The following is an 18074-nucleotide window of genomic DNA, read 5'->3' as shown; positions in this document are numbered from 1 at the left end:
AATTTTTGAAATAAAAGTATACTACACTTTGATTTCAGATTTAATTTAATTAATTACCATTCACTATCAATTAGATAAATTAAATTATTTCACTTGACTAATTAATTTGAGAGGCCACATCACATTTAAACGATTACAAGACATGTTAAATCCTAAAACCTAGCACACCAACTCCACCTAAGGTTTTTCATTTCCTAAAGTTATATTAAATTAAATTCTCTTAAAAGAATTAATTATCATGCTAAACCCGCTTAATGGGCCTTAACCGATATGGTAACACTGGAAACCCAAACTCAAGTTTGCTGTGTGTGTGTGTTTACAAAGGTAAATATACTTTGTATAAAATATATATTTTTAAATAGGTGAACATACACATCTAATTACAAATAACTATTTTTAATTTTAAACCAAAGTTTAAGTAGAGCAAGTTTTTTTATTTTGTAGGATAACAAAGAGAACAATATTTGCGTGATAAACATCCCCTTCACTTTATTAACTAAAAATATTAAGAAAAGTGCATGAAAATTTCACACTCTTAAAGCTAATTTAATCCACTATTACTAATAACTTTAATTTGTTCATTAAGTATCAATAACTTTTAAATGTATGAAATGCAAATTATCACAAGCGCTAAGTTATTTCTTAAACAAACTCAGCCCTTAAACAATATGTATATTTTTTAGAAAAGTAAAATATAATCGCTTCTAAACACAACAACATCATCATTTATCAACTTGATATACACAACATTGCAAGGGACCCATTTGATAAAATTTTTAACAACTTACTCCAACCCATTTAAAAAATGTAATAAAAATTCTAACCCAAACGTGAGAATGAATATTTTCATTCCAATGTCAAGGTAGCACCCCATTTGATTCCACAAAAAATCTTACAAAACACAATTTTTAAACAAGCCAATGGAGAGCTCACCTTCCAACATTTGGGCTTTCTCACAACCAACCCCCAAGCTAAGAGGCCCATGAGAAACTTGATTTCCCAATATAAATACTCCACGCAGATGTAAAATCCATTAAGGGAGTCCAACACCATATAATTCACATCCCTTCTAAATTATATCGAACCATTTTTCCACAGATTTTCCAAAAGAATCAAGGATACTCATACCCAAGAAATCTCCTTCTCAACGAGAAAAAATCGTTCCCTTGGAGGTTCCACATATCCCTCACCCTACACATGAGTTTCTCTGATCAACTTGGGAGAGCCTAAACCCTCACACACGTGTCATATACATAAGAAAAGACATAGAAAGATGAAATTTAAAAATCAAATCAAAAGCCTCCACTAACATATTTACAACAAAATGGAATATAGCATTCTAAAGATTGAATCATATCAAAATATTTCCTTAATAGATGAGGAGGGTTTGATAGAAATTTCTCAAAGACTCTTTTGAGTCCTTCCACAAGGCCTCCCAAAAAATCCCAAAAAGAAAGATGCAAAAAATAAAATAATAAGCCATACAAAGACTCTTAGAATGGTATATACAATATGTGTCATATGGCCTCCCCTCCCCTGGTCAGGAGGTACCACATTGATCTCATTCACCTCCTCTAACCCCTTCTCACCAAAACCTAAGGGTATGTGGATATCACAAATGCTCCTACGTGTGAGAGCATTGGGATGAGAGGAATAATATTGTATACTCTTCCCCAATAGGATCCTTTGGATCCACTCATATGTGTGAGGCATGCGGAAGCACCATTCACAAAATTGTTGGAGTGGATTTGAAAGTGGTAATTTACTTACTGTCACCCGCAAGTTAGACTTTCGACACCTTTTTTCTAAGAGACTTGGACAAGATCAAATGATGGCAAAATCCCACGGACTAATTCCCAAAAAGGTATCCAACTCATAAGTGTTTCTTTATGGGCCTAAATACACTCAAAAATAGATGAAACCGACACTTTAAAATCATTCAAAAAAATGCTCAACATAACACCTATTTTTTCTATAAGGATGCCACTGGGCGCAGATACTAACTTACTCATATATAAAAACAAAATAAAAATATATTTAAAAAAAAAAATACATCACATTACAACAATTGCTAAAATCAAAGACCTTAGTCCCTATCATTAACTAAGGTCAAGGCTTCACTAAGAATTTAAAATGAATAGGATTTTCTTAGGAAACTCCAATTTCTATTAGCTATGAAAATTTCCTACACACTCAAAGAAAATAAATAAATTTCCAATATAGGTTGAAATAAAATGCACACATAATCATACATTTGATAAAAGAATAATTCTTCACTACCAACATAGTCCAATACAACATCGTACTATAACTTGATTATATTTTAATGTTTATTAACGAAATCTGACATTGATTTGTAATATAAAAAGTGTAGATAAAATTTGTTTTTGATTGGATAAGGTGGGAAGAGGGTCCCACAACCAAAGTTAGAATACTAGAATAAAGAAGTTCAATAACAAACAAGTTACTCCGCCGACACAACCGCAAAACTACCAAAATAACAAACCACGAAAAAATATTTAGACTTCATATTATGGAGGCTCATAAGAGCATTTGACTCTTTCATGACCAATTTTTGTCTTTGTTTATAGCTCTCTCAAGCAGTACCCTCGTTGCTTCTTTTCACCTTCCATATTTAGTTTGATTTCTTTTTTCTTTTTGCCTTTTTTGTTCCATCCTTGACTTATGCCTATTGCGATAGTCAGTCAAAAAGATCGAGAAGTCATAGAAAAAATCCATTAGGTCCTTAATGATAGTAAGAAAATGAAAAAAATGAGTCCCCAAATTGAGAAACTCTATCGCCTAATAAATTTATTTTCTCTTTCAGTCTACCTTGTTTTACCTCCATCTCCTAAGTGTTTCAGTATGGGTCTATGTACACTTATAAATAGATGAAACAAACACTTGAAAGTCATTCAAAAACCTACTCAGTGTGAAATCTATCTTTCCATAAGGATGCCGCTGGACGCAAATGCTAAATTACTCAAATATCAAAATAAAATAAAACTATATTTAAAACACAAAATACATCACATTACAACAATTACTAAAATCAGAGACCTTAGTCCCTATCATTAACTAAGGTCAAGGCTTCACTAGGAATTGAAAATGACTAGGATTCTCTTAGGGAACTCCAATTTATATTAGCTATGAAAATTTCCTACACGCTCAAATAAAAAAATTAATTATTTCCAATATAACTTGAAATAAGATACACACATAATCATACATTTGATAACAATTTAATTAAAGATATGAGGTTTCCACAATTCATTTGATAAAAATAAACTCGTAAACAATTTAATTCTTCACTACCAACATAGTCCAATGCAACATCATACTATGACCTGACTATATTTTAATGTTTTTTAACCACATCTAACATTGATTTGTAATATTAAAAGTGTACAAAAAATTTGTTTTTGATTAGATAAGGTGGGAAGAGGGTCCCATGCCCAAAGTTAGAATATTAAAACAGAGAAGCTCAATAACAAACAAGTTATTGCACCAACACAACCCCAACACTACCGAAATAACAAACCACGAAAAACTATGTAGACTTCATATTATGGAGGCTCATAAGAGCATCAAACTCTTTCATGACCAATTTTAGTCTTGAATTCTAGTTCTCTCAAGTAGCACCCTCTTTGCCTCTTTTCACCTTCCATATTTGGTTCAATTTCTTTTTTCTTTGTGCCTTTTTTGTTCCACCCTAGACTTATGCCTATTGCGATACTCAGCCAAATAGGTCGAGAAGTCATAGAATAAATCCATTAGGTCCTTAATGATAGCAAGAAAATGGAAAATTGAGTCCCCAAATTGAGAATCTCTATTGCCCAATAAATTTGTTTTCTCTTTCAGTCTACCTTGTTTTACCTCCATCTCATAGTCATCGTTATCCTCCTCTTCACCATGCTTAACACTCTTGTTTCTTTGTGAAGTTTAAATAAGCGGGGTGGGATCTGGTGCTATGGAAGCCAAGCTGGTTTCCAAGTCCTCCTCCTCCACGATGATAAGATACTATGATTTGGAGACGTCTTTAAGGGATAGGTCCAAAGTGAAATATTTTGTAGGTAGGTCAAATACTTGACCTTTTCTTTCCTCAACTGAGTACAATATCACTTTCAAAGTGTTAGTTATCATATATGTGTCATCGTTTTAGTTTCAAATTTCTTTGTCTTGGATATTAATTACCACAATTAATGTCGATCTCCTCTTCTTACTCTCCTTCATTACCCTTTCATTTTTTAGATTTGCCTTTTCTATTTTTTCGATTTTTAATGTGTTTTTCTTTTTTATCTTTACTTCTTTCCGCAGTTTCAAATTGGTATCCCAAGAGAGATTGTAATTCTACATGCAGTCTACTGTTAACATTATCTTCTTTTGACACAATTTTTAGCTCTTTATCTCTAGGGCATTCCCTTTTTTATCTTTCTCGATATGGGAATTGCCCTTTTGGGAATTTTTAGGGAGATTGAATGCTTATGTGGAAGCAATTCCAAAACCACTAGAAATTCTAAGGGGTTTCTTGGTAATTTTGAGGGCTCTTGAAGCCATCTTTCACTTTGATCTCTTTGATACCAAAATTAGGCTAGATTAGAGCATAGGAGAGGTTCTATGCAAATAGATTTGGTGAAGGTAGTATATTAAGCCTTGATGTAGGCTAGGGATGTCCTGATATTTATGGTTTCTCTTAACCTTTCACCCCTAGCAACTGATTACAGTATCCTTTTCTATCATCTTGTAAGTTACAATAGAACTCATCCCATCCATTTTCACTTCCCTCAGGTTCTTAGAGAATGTGAACTTCTTTGAAAGAAGTAGATTGTGGCCGTTCTACATGGCCATGAATTAATTTGAAACCCCTCCAACTTCACAAATCCTTCGCATGTTGTTCTTCTTCAGAAGCTCATAGGTTGATCAACTCTAATATTTTCTCATATCGATTTCCGTAATTTTTTATACCCACAAATCTTTTGGAAAAGTTGGACTTTCTCAAAAAAGGAAGAAGCGACACGATTAGATTACTATTAACATATTTCGAGCTTTGCCATCTTTAGTAGGATTATAATCATTGGAGGAAAACTAAGCCCAATAAGGTAATAAATATTTTGAATCTTACAACTTTAATAATCTCATCCCTTTAGTCCATTCCTTTTTGTGAATTAAAAAGTGATAGCATCCATGATCAGAGATTTTAAAACTTCAAATATGCTACATGCACTTTTATGCCAACTAGACATTTGGGATATTTCAATGACCATGCGAATCCACAGTCAAGATTTACATTCAACTTTAATCGTTCTTCATTTTATAACAGTTCTAATATTATTTCAAATGAACAAAGGTAGCTATCAAAATCCAAACCAAGTGCTCCTTTCTAGAAGCATAAACCCGACAGGGTGCTACTTCTAATAAATTTGATAATTTAATAATTCACGATATAGATGAATTTCATGTTTATAAAGTCAAAGCATCAATTAACCCACTATAATCACATGGAAATCAAAATACCTAATTAACTATCAAAATTTTTGTCCTCATCATATGCATATATAAAAATCAAACTGCTCTACAGATGCACTCCACATTTGACATATTCTAATAACATCATCATGTGTTAATACTAATAACTTTAAAAACTTATACAGCCCTAGAATTCAATCATGGTCCAATAATGCCAATATCGAAGCCACCAAAGGGTGGGCCTCACAACTAGTAGTTTCGAATCTTGATCCGAATTCAGTCATAGCCGACTACTTAAATTCATGTAATTCAAATAATTTTTTTGATATTCGTAAATATCAGATAACTTAATAATTAAAGAAAGTTTAATCAGCAAACTAAAAAACTAAATTTTAATATATATTTTATTAATTTTTAAAGGATGAAACTACTCATTGTTATTTGACAATAGGCAAGACCGAATTTATATAGACTACCTCTCCATTCCTTTTGAAAAAAGGTAAAAACATGCATCTTATAAAAAGTTCTATTTTTCTCCAAGAAATCTCTCAAATTACCTTTTCTCTATGAGTTATTTTTCCCTAAAATTCGGTTGTTCAACTCTATCCAAATAAATTATGTACCTCACAACTATCTCATGTGAATCCTCTAAATCACCATTCCAATTCCCCAATTTTAGAATCTGCATTAGGCGATTGTGATAGTTATGAAACTACTTTTTTCTACCTCCAAAAGAGCCATCATCCTCTAGCTCCCTCGGTGGGAGGTCTTTAAATTTTGATTAATGCGAATCAATCAAACTAAATGGAGTTACTTAGAGACATCAGAATCCAACTTTTTACAAATATCGTGAGAGTAGCGTGAAAAGATTAAGAGTAGCGTGTGAGATATTGAGAGAGAAAGAGAGAGCCAAGAGAGAGCAGGCCAAATAAAAGAAAGGTTCATAAAGAGAGTGGGGAATGAAAAAATACTGATGATTCATTTAGATTCATCTCGAAACATTGCAACTGCCCTATAAAGCCAAAAAGTTGAATTTTGTTTAGAAATGCTTGCATATTTTTTTTTGTAGGATGCTATCATGATGTGCAAATGTCCGTGTGAAAAAGTCGTATCTAGATAATATACGTTCAAAAATTTTGGGAGAAAAGAAAATATAGGACTAATGCAAAGGTGACATAAACCAATGTCCATGAGAAATGCGGCCTGAGCACCTTGGTAAAGAAGAAGGCTTATGTAAGTACTAAAATGAGCCTACAAAAATATTAAGCGAATGGACACCAAAGTACACACAAAACGTAGGTGAAGTTGCGAATGTATGCGATTTACGACATTACAGCCTAAAAATTTAATTATTCCTTAACATCAAATAATTCAATAATTAAAAATAAGTTTTAACAAAAAAACAATTTTCCCCCTTTTGATTTCAATAAAGCATACATGTACAAATTATTATTAACAATAGACAAAACCTAGTTTCTATAGCATGCTTCACCATTTCTTTTAAAATAAATACAAGCAATGATGGATCTTATAGAATTTTCTCTTTTTCTCCTATGAATCTTTCAAATTACCTCTTACCTATAAGTACTTTTCCCTTAAAATCAAGTTGTTCAATGCTATCTATATCAATTATGCACCACACAAATATGTCATGCGAGGCCTCTAGATCAGCCTTGCGAATTCCAATTTTGTAATCTACATGATACAATTGTACAACAAGTGTGAAACTAGGCTTGTTTACCTCTAACAGAGCCCCAAATTTTTTTAGCTCCATTTGTGTGCCCCATAGGTTCTTGTTGTTGTGAATCAATCCAACCAATTGACTTGAACCCTAGAGAAAACATGGGAATTTTAACTATTAGTAACTATTAGCACGTTGTTTCCCATCCCAAAGCCATCTCCTTTATCCTCTCCTCTTGACACATGGCATGGTTGTCAATTTAAACCTCCTTGTGTGAAAGCTACCTTCTAATCGCATGGTTTCCAGGTCCACCTCTACGATATCTCCCATCTAATCCATATTGTCATTCATTAAATTCTACATGAATATGTACTCCTTTGTCAACCATGCACCTCTCATAGTCTAGGATATATCTACTCTACATCAAGATGTTCAAGATTATTCTCAAATCAATAACAATACTCTTTCATAGTGAAATTTAGTTGACAATGTTCCACCTTAATCCAAAGAATTTAGAAAGAAAATGTTGCAACACTTTATTTGTGGAAAAGTACGTAATAATTTGTGAAACCTAACAAATATCTGTCAACTATAACCTTAACATGTGCATCCATTGTGAGACACTCAAATAACATTAAGAGTTTAAAATCACATCAGATTTTTAGAAATATGCGTAGCTTGTGATCACTAGATCTTGCCTAAACCCAGTATGCCATCCACTCAAATTGTTGATTGAGGAGCTCCCATAAAACTCTTATATAATTAGTAGTAATTTTAAAACTTCATTGCTAAAAAGTTTATCTTTGATCATTGAATTGAATGTGAATTAAGAATAGTTGAAATATAAATACATCTGAGAGAAACACATATTTAATTGGTTCTCCACCAGTTCAATTGAAATGATATATAAGACTCTATGATTTTTCTAGCAGACCATTCACATAGTAATGAGATATCTTGCAACGGTCAAGATAGAATGCAACACCACAATCTTGAAGAATGTAAAATCCTATCAAGTCTACCTCAATATAGGTGTTCAAATGAATGGATTTGGCATGATTGTTCTTTGTGAATTCGATACTAGAAAAAATTGGTATGCTCGTATTACCACCAACTTTTATAGGTCTCTGTTATTGATTTCATAGAGTCCAATTGTTCAACCCACACATTCAAACATCTGCATGCCTCATGCTAGAAAATTTATCAATGAGATGACTAGTTGCACTCGAAATAATTGTATCACATTGAGATCCAAATAAATAAAGGTGGGTTCTACCAACTTCCCCTTAAAGTGTATTCATTAGAAATATATAAATTTCATGGGCTAATGATAGAGAAAGAAACAATCAACACTGGAGATGACGGTCAGAAGGGCCTCCCATTCATTGTTGTATCAAGGGTTTGTTGCCTTGTTGATATTCACATATCCCCCTACTATTACATACCGACATACACATGAGGCACAATGCATATGTAGTAATCAAAAAATGAGAATAGAACTGATTACATACAATGTGGATTCAAAATAATTAACTTTTCATTCCAAGTATACCAAATTTCTCTTGCTTGCATGCAATATCAATTGGAAATAATTGAATATTTCATTGCAAGTGTTACCAAAGAGCTCCTACTCTTCAATGCAAGACTTGGTTGGTAATTTGTGTTGTAATCAGTTATACTCAACTGTTAAAATAAGAATTTGTTTTTTTCCAAAGATCTCCAATTAAATTCTAGCAATCTACTTCACATAAAATTTTTTGCATTCACAGATTCGATCATTTGAGCCAAATTCAAAAATAGATTAGAAATTATGATTTGTCTTTCTTTGTTAATCTATCACTGTACAGCTACACATTTCTTTATTTACAAGTTTCAATTTGTGAAGGGTAAGGTTCACAGATTACATCTTCGTTGTGGTATTAGAATATGCCATTTCCAATCATGTGCAAATTGTTAAAGTTTCATTCTAACTACCAATCTCTATATCTAGGTTGCAAACACCACAATTTACAACATATCATTTACTTTTAACCATTGTTCATGTAACCGCTAAGCATGTCGGGGCTGCTATGTGCGATTAATAAAATTTTAGAAAATTGATATTAGACCAGACTTAAACCAAATCCTAAAAAAGTGAATTTGTTCTGTACGTATCAAATAAAAAGTACAGGCATAAAGCTTCATGGTGACATTAACTGCAATATATTTCTTCCCCAAAATATATTTTAAAAATAATATATAATTAACTCCCTTTTTTTTTTTTTTTTTCCTACTTTACATATCTTATTGAAAGTGACATACCTGGTAGATCAACATTCGTTGCAATTCGCAGGTCCTCTAAAAATAGGACTCCAAAATCTTGTCACATTAGAAAGGTTGAAGTGGCTGTACTGAAATAATGCTTCTCATATCTACTTTCATCTGAATTTTCTCAGTTGGCTTTGCAAAAATTGAGCCAAGTCTTAGGAATTTGATAAGTCTAGCATGGGAGATGCTTGCATACTTGTGAGCTGCAAACAATTAGGAAAATGAATGTGTGAGCCTCATTTGCCAAAACTGGGAAATTATGGCTATACTCCTTTTATTTGATTATGTAAATTGGTAACAAAGATTCTCAAAATGAACAGATATTAATTCATGCATCAATGCCATTTAGATTCATTCTCATGATTTAGAAAAAATCTCAATCCCTCGCAACAAAAGGAAAAGGAACCTAAGTTCCTAGCTCTTCCTTAAAGATAACAACTAGGCCTTTTCTTATTCCTAATGTCATTGGCATTGGTTAATGTTATGATCTTGTTTCCTCCATTTTGATATTTAACTTAATTTACGGGATGGTATAATTCAACATGCCACGGAAACCAATATTTATTTAAGTACAAAATATTGCATATTACGTTGATATAAATGTGGTACTACTGAAGCCAACATTGATATGAAGGAATTTTTTTTTGGTTCTATCTTCATATTTCACTTCTCTTGAAATTGTGTACATTCTCTCATAAATACCAACAATGCTATCCTCGCACCCTTTTATGTTCCATGCAATAATGTGATTCCTCTAAATCCACAAGACCAATAGTGCCACAAAGAGTATAATGATTCTTGTGGCTCATGTAACTATTTGGTGGTCCTTGAGGTGTTATTTACCTTCCGAATGGGCTTCGGGCAGTTCCCTCTGTGTATCGGTCTTGAAACACATGATGTTTTTGGTCTGCTTGTTTGGTTTCTTGCGAGTTGGGCTGTTTTGGAGTGCTGTTTTTTTCGGGTCCGTGGGATTCTCTGTGGAAGGTTCCCTTCTATTGAGGGGGAGATGGATGTAGTTGGAGTTGACTTGTCTCCTATTGAGGTGGAGTATGATGTTTCTGGTGTTTCCTGGAAGTGTCGTTGGGGTGTTGATGGGGCCCCTCTTCTTGGCTGTAAGGATGTTGATGCCGATGTTCTTGCTGACTCTTGTGCGTCTCCTATAGAGGTGGAGAGTTGGTTGTTGGGAAAGTTTCTCTCAGTATGGCATATTTTAAAGCATATGGTTTTTGGAGCCATGATAAAACCCACGGTGGTTGAGGGAGCTCAGAAAAACCCCATGTTTTTTGTTTCTTGTAGGGACAGGTTGGATGCTAGCAGTTTTCAAGGGCCAAGTTTGGCCAATGTTGGTTTTTGGTTAGCATTGGTCTTTGTGGCTTTATGTGGTCCTACGAATCTATTACAAGTTGAGGGAGCCTAGGAAAACGCTTCTAGTTGGCCGAGAGTGCCAGAAAAACCCTCGTTCTCCGTTTTTTGAGATGTTTTGTTTGTTGTTTTCGAGCTTATGGTTGTGCCATCCTGTTTTGTGATGCTCATATTTTGATTGGTGGATGCACGTAAGTCCAGAAGGTTTCAGGTCCTTTTTAAAACCTGTTGTCCACTGTCAGGTAGTCTGGTCCATTTCTCAATGCAAACCCTCTGTTTGTAAAGGGGTTTGGGGCCCCTTCAAAACTTGTTTTATCCTAATAAAAAAATGCTGAAAAGGTGAGGTGCTTAGTCCATTATCATCTCAGAAGTTTTACAAGCCAAATGCTTAATGACCTTTCAAATACATTTTGGACCTTTTCTAGAACGCTCACAATTCACTAGCTTGCATTATAAGGAAGACTCGCTTAATCCACATGCTTGACTATTGCAACAATCATCTTCTACATGTCACCAATATGAGAATAGATGTTTCAATGAAATTATTTATTTGGACATGACCTGAACGGGTATATGTATAATTACAAGTGCGTGATTAAGTTGCATCTAGAGGAATTAAAACACATCTAACACACAATAACTAAAGTAATATCAATCTAAGATCTCTCCAGACTGTTCATCTTTTTGTCTTGTATGGGGCTCATCTAGTTGTAGAGAAAATTATTTACACATCCCCATCTTCTGTAGATCAAGTTCATATGTAGGCGAACCAGTCAAGCATGATGAAGATTTCGAATATTGGTCTTAATAATAGCAACTTTATATGTTTTCATTCATTATCCTTGTTTATCTTCATTTCCTCTACTATTATAAAGTGCTTGTCAAATCATATTGTTTGGAGTATGCGAAATATATTATGTAGCCAAGGATATGATATTATAATGTATATTATTCAATGCATATGCCAACATGTGGTACACATACCTTAAATTAGTTATAATTGGTCATAAGCTATATTAGATAATTAGGAGGCCTAGATGAATTTAGTGGTTTACACCTCAGTTATATTGCTAGGAGTTCTAGATATAGGACACGATTGTCATTGCAAAGACATGTGTTGAATACGACATTGCATTTGGAGTCCCTTGGAGATATAGTATGTAGCGAATTCTTCCATAAGGAATATTATAAACTGTTATCGGACCTCAAGGCATTATTCTATTTTTGTATATCAATTAAGAAGGTCAACATGTGAAGCTCATATCTCTCTCGATTTGACAAAAGAAAATTATAATTCATAGAGGCTTTCAATCAAGAACTTGTCCAGTCTATTACAATATTGATTTTTAGCATATTTGAGGTAGCTATTGTGAACTTAGGGGTTCCACAAAATTCACTCTTAGTGTTGCAAAACAGTGATTGTTGTTTTTATTTATTCTAGGTGGTTAAACAAGGGCACATTGATCCACCAAAAGTCTAGACTTGAATTCATTTTGAGTAACTCATTACAATTTTAGGGGTTTTCATAAATTTTCTCCTCAGTCAGTTAGCACATGATTTTCTTATATTTTTATATTTTTTGAAAGGTTGTAAAAATTTATCACCAGTTTATATTTTTGGATTTGAGGGTGAAAAAATTATGAAATGATTGACTCAAATTTGTGTCAACAATATGGATAGAGCATGTTCTATTGAAATATATTTCCTTAAAACCCTATTTTTAATGGGGATTCCTGATTTTAGTGCAAGTGGAGATATATTAGAATGATGGAACCAATATAAAAGATCTTACGATGCAAATTATGGAACCGGTATGTGATCTAGATAGATCGTCAAGCTAAAACCAAAGGAATGATCACCTATGGATGACTCGGTGATAGGAAATGACATCATATTTGTAAAGACTTGCAACAATAGATTATTGACCTGAATTAGTTGTATTGTATTGACCTAAAACCTCTTCAATGACAAATTTGTGAGTCAAATAAATCTATTGGTTATCTAGAGTTCTATATCATTTAATGTAAATTGTCTCTTTTACATTTTTTAAATTTGGATATCTAAGGTCACACATGGCTCAACTCGATGCAACATGTCCACTATTGTTTTGTCCTTTCCTTTGAAGATCTACCTCAATTCTAGAATTTGCAATCACTCTCTTTTATTTGGATGCATGTTATTAAGACCACTTACTCAAATAATGAACAATAACTCAAGTTCTTGCAAAACATAAAAAATATCGGAGATATTGCTCACCATTGGGTCATGCATTTTGTCTACATTTTCCAATATTTTGGATTTTCCCAACTTGAATCTTGTACATAAATAACCAAAGCCACATTATTCTATTTTGGTGTAGCATTAACCACAATGACCTTGAGAGAGAACCCTAGGTTTAGTGAATGTCATGAATTATTTGTGCTAGTGTTTAAATCTATTTAGATTCCCGAACCACCACTATTTGCAGGACTCATATGATTGACGTGCGAATCTTTCATAGAGAGACGAGAAACCCGGTGAATAAATAGAATCCTCGTGGAACATGATCAAGTAATTACTTATACCTCATTGACTCCCTATTTGCGTAGGCAAGGGATCACATATGTGGCATTAGACATGCTAAAGAAAAGATCATAAGCACAATCTATCAGAGCAATGTGTCATCTTACAATAGCCTTATTTGTTATCTATGTGAACAATGTAGAATGGGCTTGATAATTAATATATTGATCGATACAGTTGGAGATGGATGCAAGCGCAATGAAACTTCTCATATTACTAGATTATTTGAGGTATAGACATCCAAGGCATGACGGAAGAGGCTTTTAAGCTTCACAATGAACTGATCGCTAGAGGGGCTATATATGAAGCTTTATTCATTTGAAGCCCTAAAAATACATAGGAAAAATAGAAGATTATAAAATTGACATATCTCACCGATAATGTATCAGTTATATCTATTATCTTATTCTTCATTACAGTGTAATTGACAACTTCTCAATATGACGACACTTTTGTCTTCCTCATATCAATTAGCAAATGGCTTCAATATGAAAATATCCTTCCGCCTTCACATATTTCTCAAACTTACACCTGCATATCCATGGATCCAAGGAGCTCCTTTATGCACCTCTTAGGCTTGCAACAATAATATTTTTCCAGCATGAAACATACATGGCCTACGACAACAATATTTTCCTATCCTATTGTGCTTATTCACATATGCAGATTTGCATTTGCTTTGATAGGAAACCTATGGTTAAATTATTGGTTATCATATTTGATGATCTATAGAAATGCTTATACAAGGAGGAAATGGTTTGAGGAATTTTTTTTGTAACCGATCTGGGAGTTTATGATTGAGCAAGGTAATATATTGCTAAATTTTTCAACTAATCATATTTTTAATATTACATACAAAGTTTTTAAAATCAACATGAGCATTATCCTTTTTCCCTTTAGTATTTAGATCTTCATACATAACATCCACAGTGACATATTTATTATAACGTAGGAATGAATTAGGGGAGATTTAGAAAAGCTTATTTTGGGAGGCCATAAATTAATTAACACCATGTAAATGAATTGTGTTATTATCAATAATCTATCTTCACTGTCTTAGATTTTCCATGTCATTCCAACTTATTAGAAATGTTTAATACAAGAGGCCCCTCAATCATAACCCTTATGTAGGTAGATTGATGTAAGAATAGATATGTGTCAAGGTTATCATATTATCCCCGATCAAATATTGCGATATTGGATGCAATGGATATTCTAGTTCTACGGATTTTCTTGGAATTTAGACATAATGAAACCGTGTTGCATTCCATCGAAGGTATACTACATTTATTAGAGCAATCATTCTTATCTTGAGGAGAGTCCTTAACCTTCTGGAATGACTTCTTTGATGGGGAGTCTTGAAGCATTGGATGATTGTGAGGGTGATTTGAAGAACAACTACTAATTATATTTCCCAATAACTATTTCCTACTTCCAAACCATTCACCTTTTATGTCAGAGCTAAAATGAGGTTAAGACTATGTTAAAGAACACCCTTGACAGATTGGCATGCAAGAATTATAGTGTTACTCATTCTATCCAAGTCAAGCACTTTGTTTGTTGTTGTTCCTGCAATATTTATGTTAAAGAATATATTGTTAACATGTTGCAAATGAATGTATACCTAATACAAGGATGCTCTTGTATAAAATATTCATAAATGCCTTCAGATGCTTCAAATTAATCCTTCATCTTTGGAATATGCGGAGGATATAGTCATGTTCAAAACAGATGCTATGAATAGCAGAAGAGGACGGCAATAACTCTAGAAAGATTGTTTTATTGAACGGCAAGGAAAAAGAATTTGGGAAAGACTTGGTCCCCTCTTGATTGTTTTGTTTGATAGAACACAGCAAATTCTTATGCGAATTTCTTCTGAATGTAATCCACAACTTCCTGTGTGATGCGGAAGGCCTTGGCCAATACGGAATCTGGGAGAGGAGGATCCGCTGCAAACAGAGAGTTGGCGATTGTCTGAACTCCCGGAAGCTGGCTGCTCAATGCAGATATGGCCACCGCATTTTCATGCCCCACATTCTGCTGGAAATGCACAAGTGCCTTTGGAAACACAAACACATCTCCCTTCTCCAACGTTTTGCTGAAAAACTTGTTGTTGGTGTCAATGAAACCCACAAGAAGCTGGCCTTCCAGTAAAACAAGAACTTCGGTGGCTCTTGGGTGTGTGTGAGGAGGATTTATTCCACCCACTGCGTAGTCGATGCGGACCAACGATATTCCCAACGTATTGAGGCCTGGTATCTGTTTAACGTTCGCCATCGTTACGTTGGAGCCCACATCATTGTCGGTGTTCCCTGCCTGCCCAAGTCCCCGGAAGAAGAAGTCGTCTGCTGAAACTTGCATTGGGTCTTTGCAAACGAACCCGTTCACCAAAACTGTTTAAAGCAAAATCAAATCAATCTATTACTAACTCGACTCGTCTAATAAGCAAATCATTACCATTGTTTATGTATAAAGTTTTTTACTCACCTTTGCTTTCCTCATCTGCAACGCAGAAATCTTGCAAGGGATCGGAATCCCCTGCCATGACCCTGTCGCTGTAACAACATATCAACAGAAAAAGTCCCAGTGTGAAGTAAATCATTCGGTTAGCCATTATAATAGAAACGCAGATAGTACAAGAGCTCAGAAGGATATGAATGTGTGTTACAAGCCCATTACAAGCTTTATATAGCCCAAACCTTATGACTAATTCATCTTCACTCCGTATATTAAATCACCAATCCTTGTAATATTATAATAATATACTTCCAGAGTTGTTGCTCTTTTCGATACGTCAGAGTAAGTCTTGCTGCAGCATATGGCTATCTCACCTGCTACCGCAGATGTATTCTCACCATTCTTTCATTATCGTTGAAATTTTCTATCTTCTGCTGCATATGCTTATCTGAAGATCAGCTTACCTCCTGCCTTAGACGTATTCTTCCTCATATTCTCGCCACCGCCATTAATTTAGTAATGTGGAAACGATTAGACTTTATTGGAGCGATGGCCTTCTTCAAAGGAACTAATATATACATTTTTCTCAGCCGTCTCAGAATTGGTAAAAGAGGAAATTTTCTTGGATGTTGACACAAACACCGTCCATGCATGCTTTATATTGCGTCTTTCTTGAAAACCTTTTTACGCTCGGGTAGGATAATCTCAGTTTTATTATAAAAATATATGTGTTATATTCGTGAGCCTTTAAAACAAAGAATAGTTCTAAATTATCATTAATATTTTTGGTTTATAATATTAAGGATTCATGTTAATTATAGAGTTTGGTTGCAAGAGAATTTAAATAAATAAATAAGAGAATGGGTTGTTTTGTGATTGAAAGGATGAACTTGGTGTACAAGGCAAATTCATCGTGGCATGCGCATGTATATGTTACATACTCAACGTCATAGGACTCATGCTAGACGAGGTGAGAAAAGGAATAAGATGAGCGGGCGTTATGACACTCATTTCGCACAACGTAAAACAAGAATGATAAGGTGATCGAGATTTGGAACCCTTATGCAACATGTCTCAAGGGAGGAACTCCTGAAGGCAACATTCCCTCTAATTCCTAATTGGTAGTGAACCGGTCGGGCCTCTATGGCGTGACCTAACACCTATAGCTAAGTAAACCCTAACTAAGCTAAATTATATATAAATTTAACAAATTTTAACTAATTACCAATGATATATAAAGAGATTAAATGCGCCAAACGAATAAATGATAATTTTCTATTAAATATTTTTAATAAGTAAATATACTGTTTGTTTTAACTAAATATTAGCCACAACGATAGTTTATTCTTCTGAAGAGTCCAACTCAACTAAATTAAAACGAAATAAAGAGTGAATTTTCTCAATCCTAAGCTGATATTTTACTTTCTTTTAAAACCAAATTTTTGAAATAAAAGTATACTACACTTTGATTTCAGATTTAATTTAATTAATTACCATTCACTATCAATTAGATAAATTAAATTATTTCACTTGACTAATTAATTTGAGAGGCCACATCACATTTAAACGATTACAAGACATGTTAAATCCTAAAACCTAGCACACCAACTCCACCTAAGGTTTTTCATTTCCTAAAGTTATATTAAATTAAATTCTCTTAAAAGAATTAATTATCATGCTAAACCCGCTTAATGGGCCTTAACCGATATGGTAACACTGGAAACCCAAACTCAAGTTTGCTGTGTGTGTGTGTTTACAAAGGTAAATATACTTTGTATAAAATATATATTTTTAAATAGGTGAACATACACATCTAATTACAAATAACTATTTTTAATTTTAAACCAAAGTTTAAGTAGAGCAAGTTTTTTTATTTTGTAGGATAACAAAGAGAACAATATTTGCGTGATAAACATCCCCTTCACTTTATTAACTAAAAATATTAAGAAAAGTGCATGAAAATTTCACACTCTTAAAGCTAATTTAATCCACTATTACTAATAACTTTAATTTGTTCATTAAGTATCAATAACTTTTAAATGTATGAAATGCAAATTATCACAAGCGCTAAGTTATTTCTTAAACAAACTCAGCCCTTAAACAATATGTATATTTTTTAGAAAAGTAAAATATAATCGCTTCTAAACACAACAACATCATCATTTATCAACTTGATATACACAACATTGCAAGGGACCCATTTGATAAAATTTTTAACAACTTACTCCAACCCATTTAA

The 18074-nt window shown here is 33.5% G+C and overlaps 1 protein-coding gene across 1 annotated transcript; it reads right to left on the bottom strand.

Moving 5' to 3' along the window:
• Positions 1–15238: 15238 nt before the first annotated feature.
• Positions 15239–15992, bottom strand: LOC131865854 (germin-like protein 8-2). Its single transcript, XM_059215404.1, has 3 exons — positions 15866–15992; positions 15587–15771; positions 15239–15418 (listed from the first exon to the last, which is right to left on the bottom strand). The coding sequence occupies exons 1-3, from the start codon at positions 15990–15992 to the stop codon at positions 15239–15241; spliced, it is 492 nt and encodes a 163-aa protein (XP_059071387.1).
• Positions 15993–18074: the final 2082 nt, after the last annotated feature.

This window comes from Cryptomeria japonica, unplaced genomic scaffold, assembly GCF_030272615.1.
Source record: "Cryptomeria japonica unplaced genomic scaffold, Sugi_1.0 HiC_scaffold_123, whole genome shotgun sequence".
Classification (NCBI taxonomy): domain Eukaryota; kingdom Viridiplantae; phylum Streptophyta; class Pinopsida; order Cupressales; family Cupressaceae; genus Cryptomeria; species Cryptomeria japonica.
Note: the sequence above shows the minus strand (reverse complement) of the source record. Positions and strands in the feature narration are given on the sequence as shown.

Bases quoted from the DNA above. Each gene is read 5' to 3' on its own strand.
- LOC131865854 (XM_059215404.1), bottom strand. From the start codon at position 15,992: ATGGCTAACCGAATGATTTACTTCACACTGGGACTTTTTCTGTTGATA. The intron at 15,772-15,865 runs GTGAGTAAAAAA...TGCTTTAAACAG, and splicing joins TGCAGATGAGGAAAGCAAAG to TTTTGGTGAACGGGTTCGTT. The intron at 15,419-15,586 runs GTGGGTGGAATA...GTGCATTTCCAG, and splicing joins TGGTCCGCATCGACTACGCA to CAGAATGTGGGGCATGAAAA.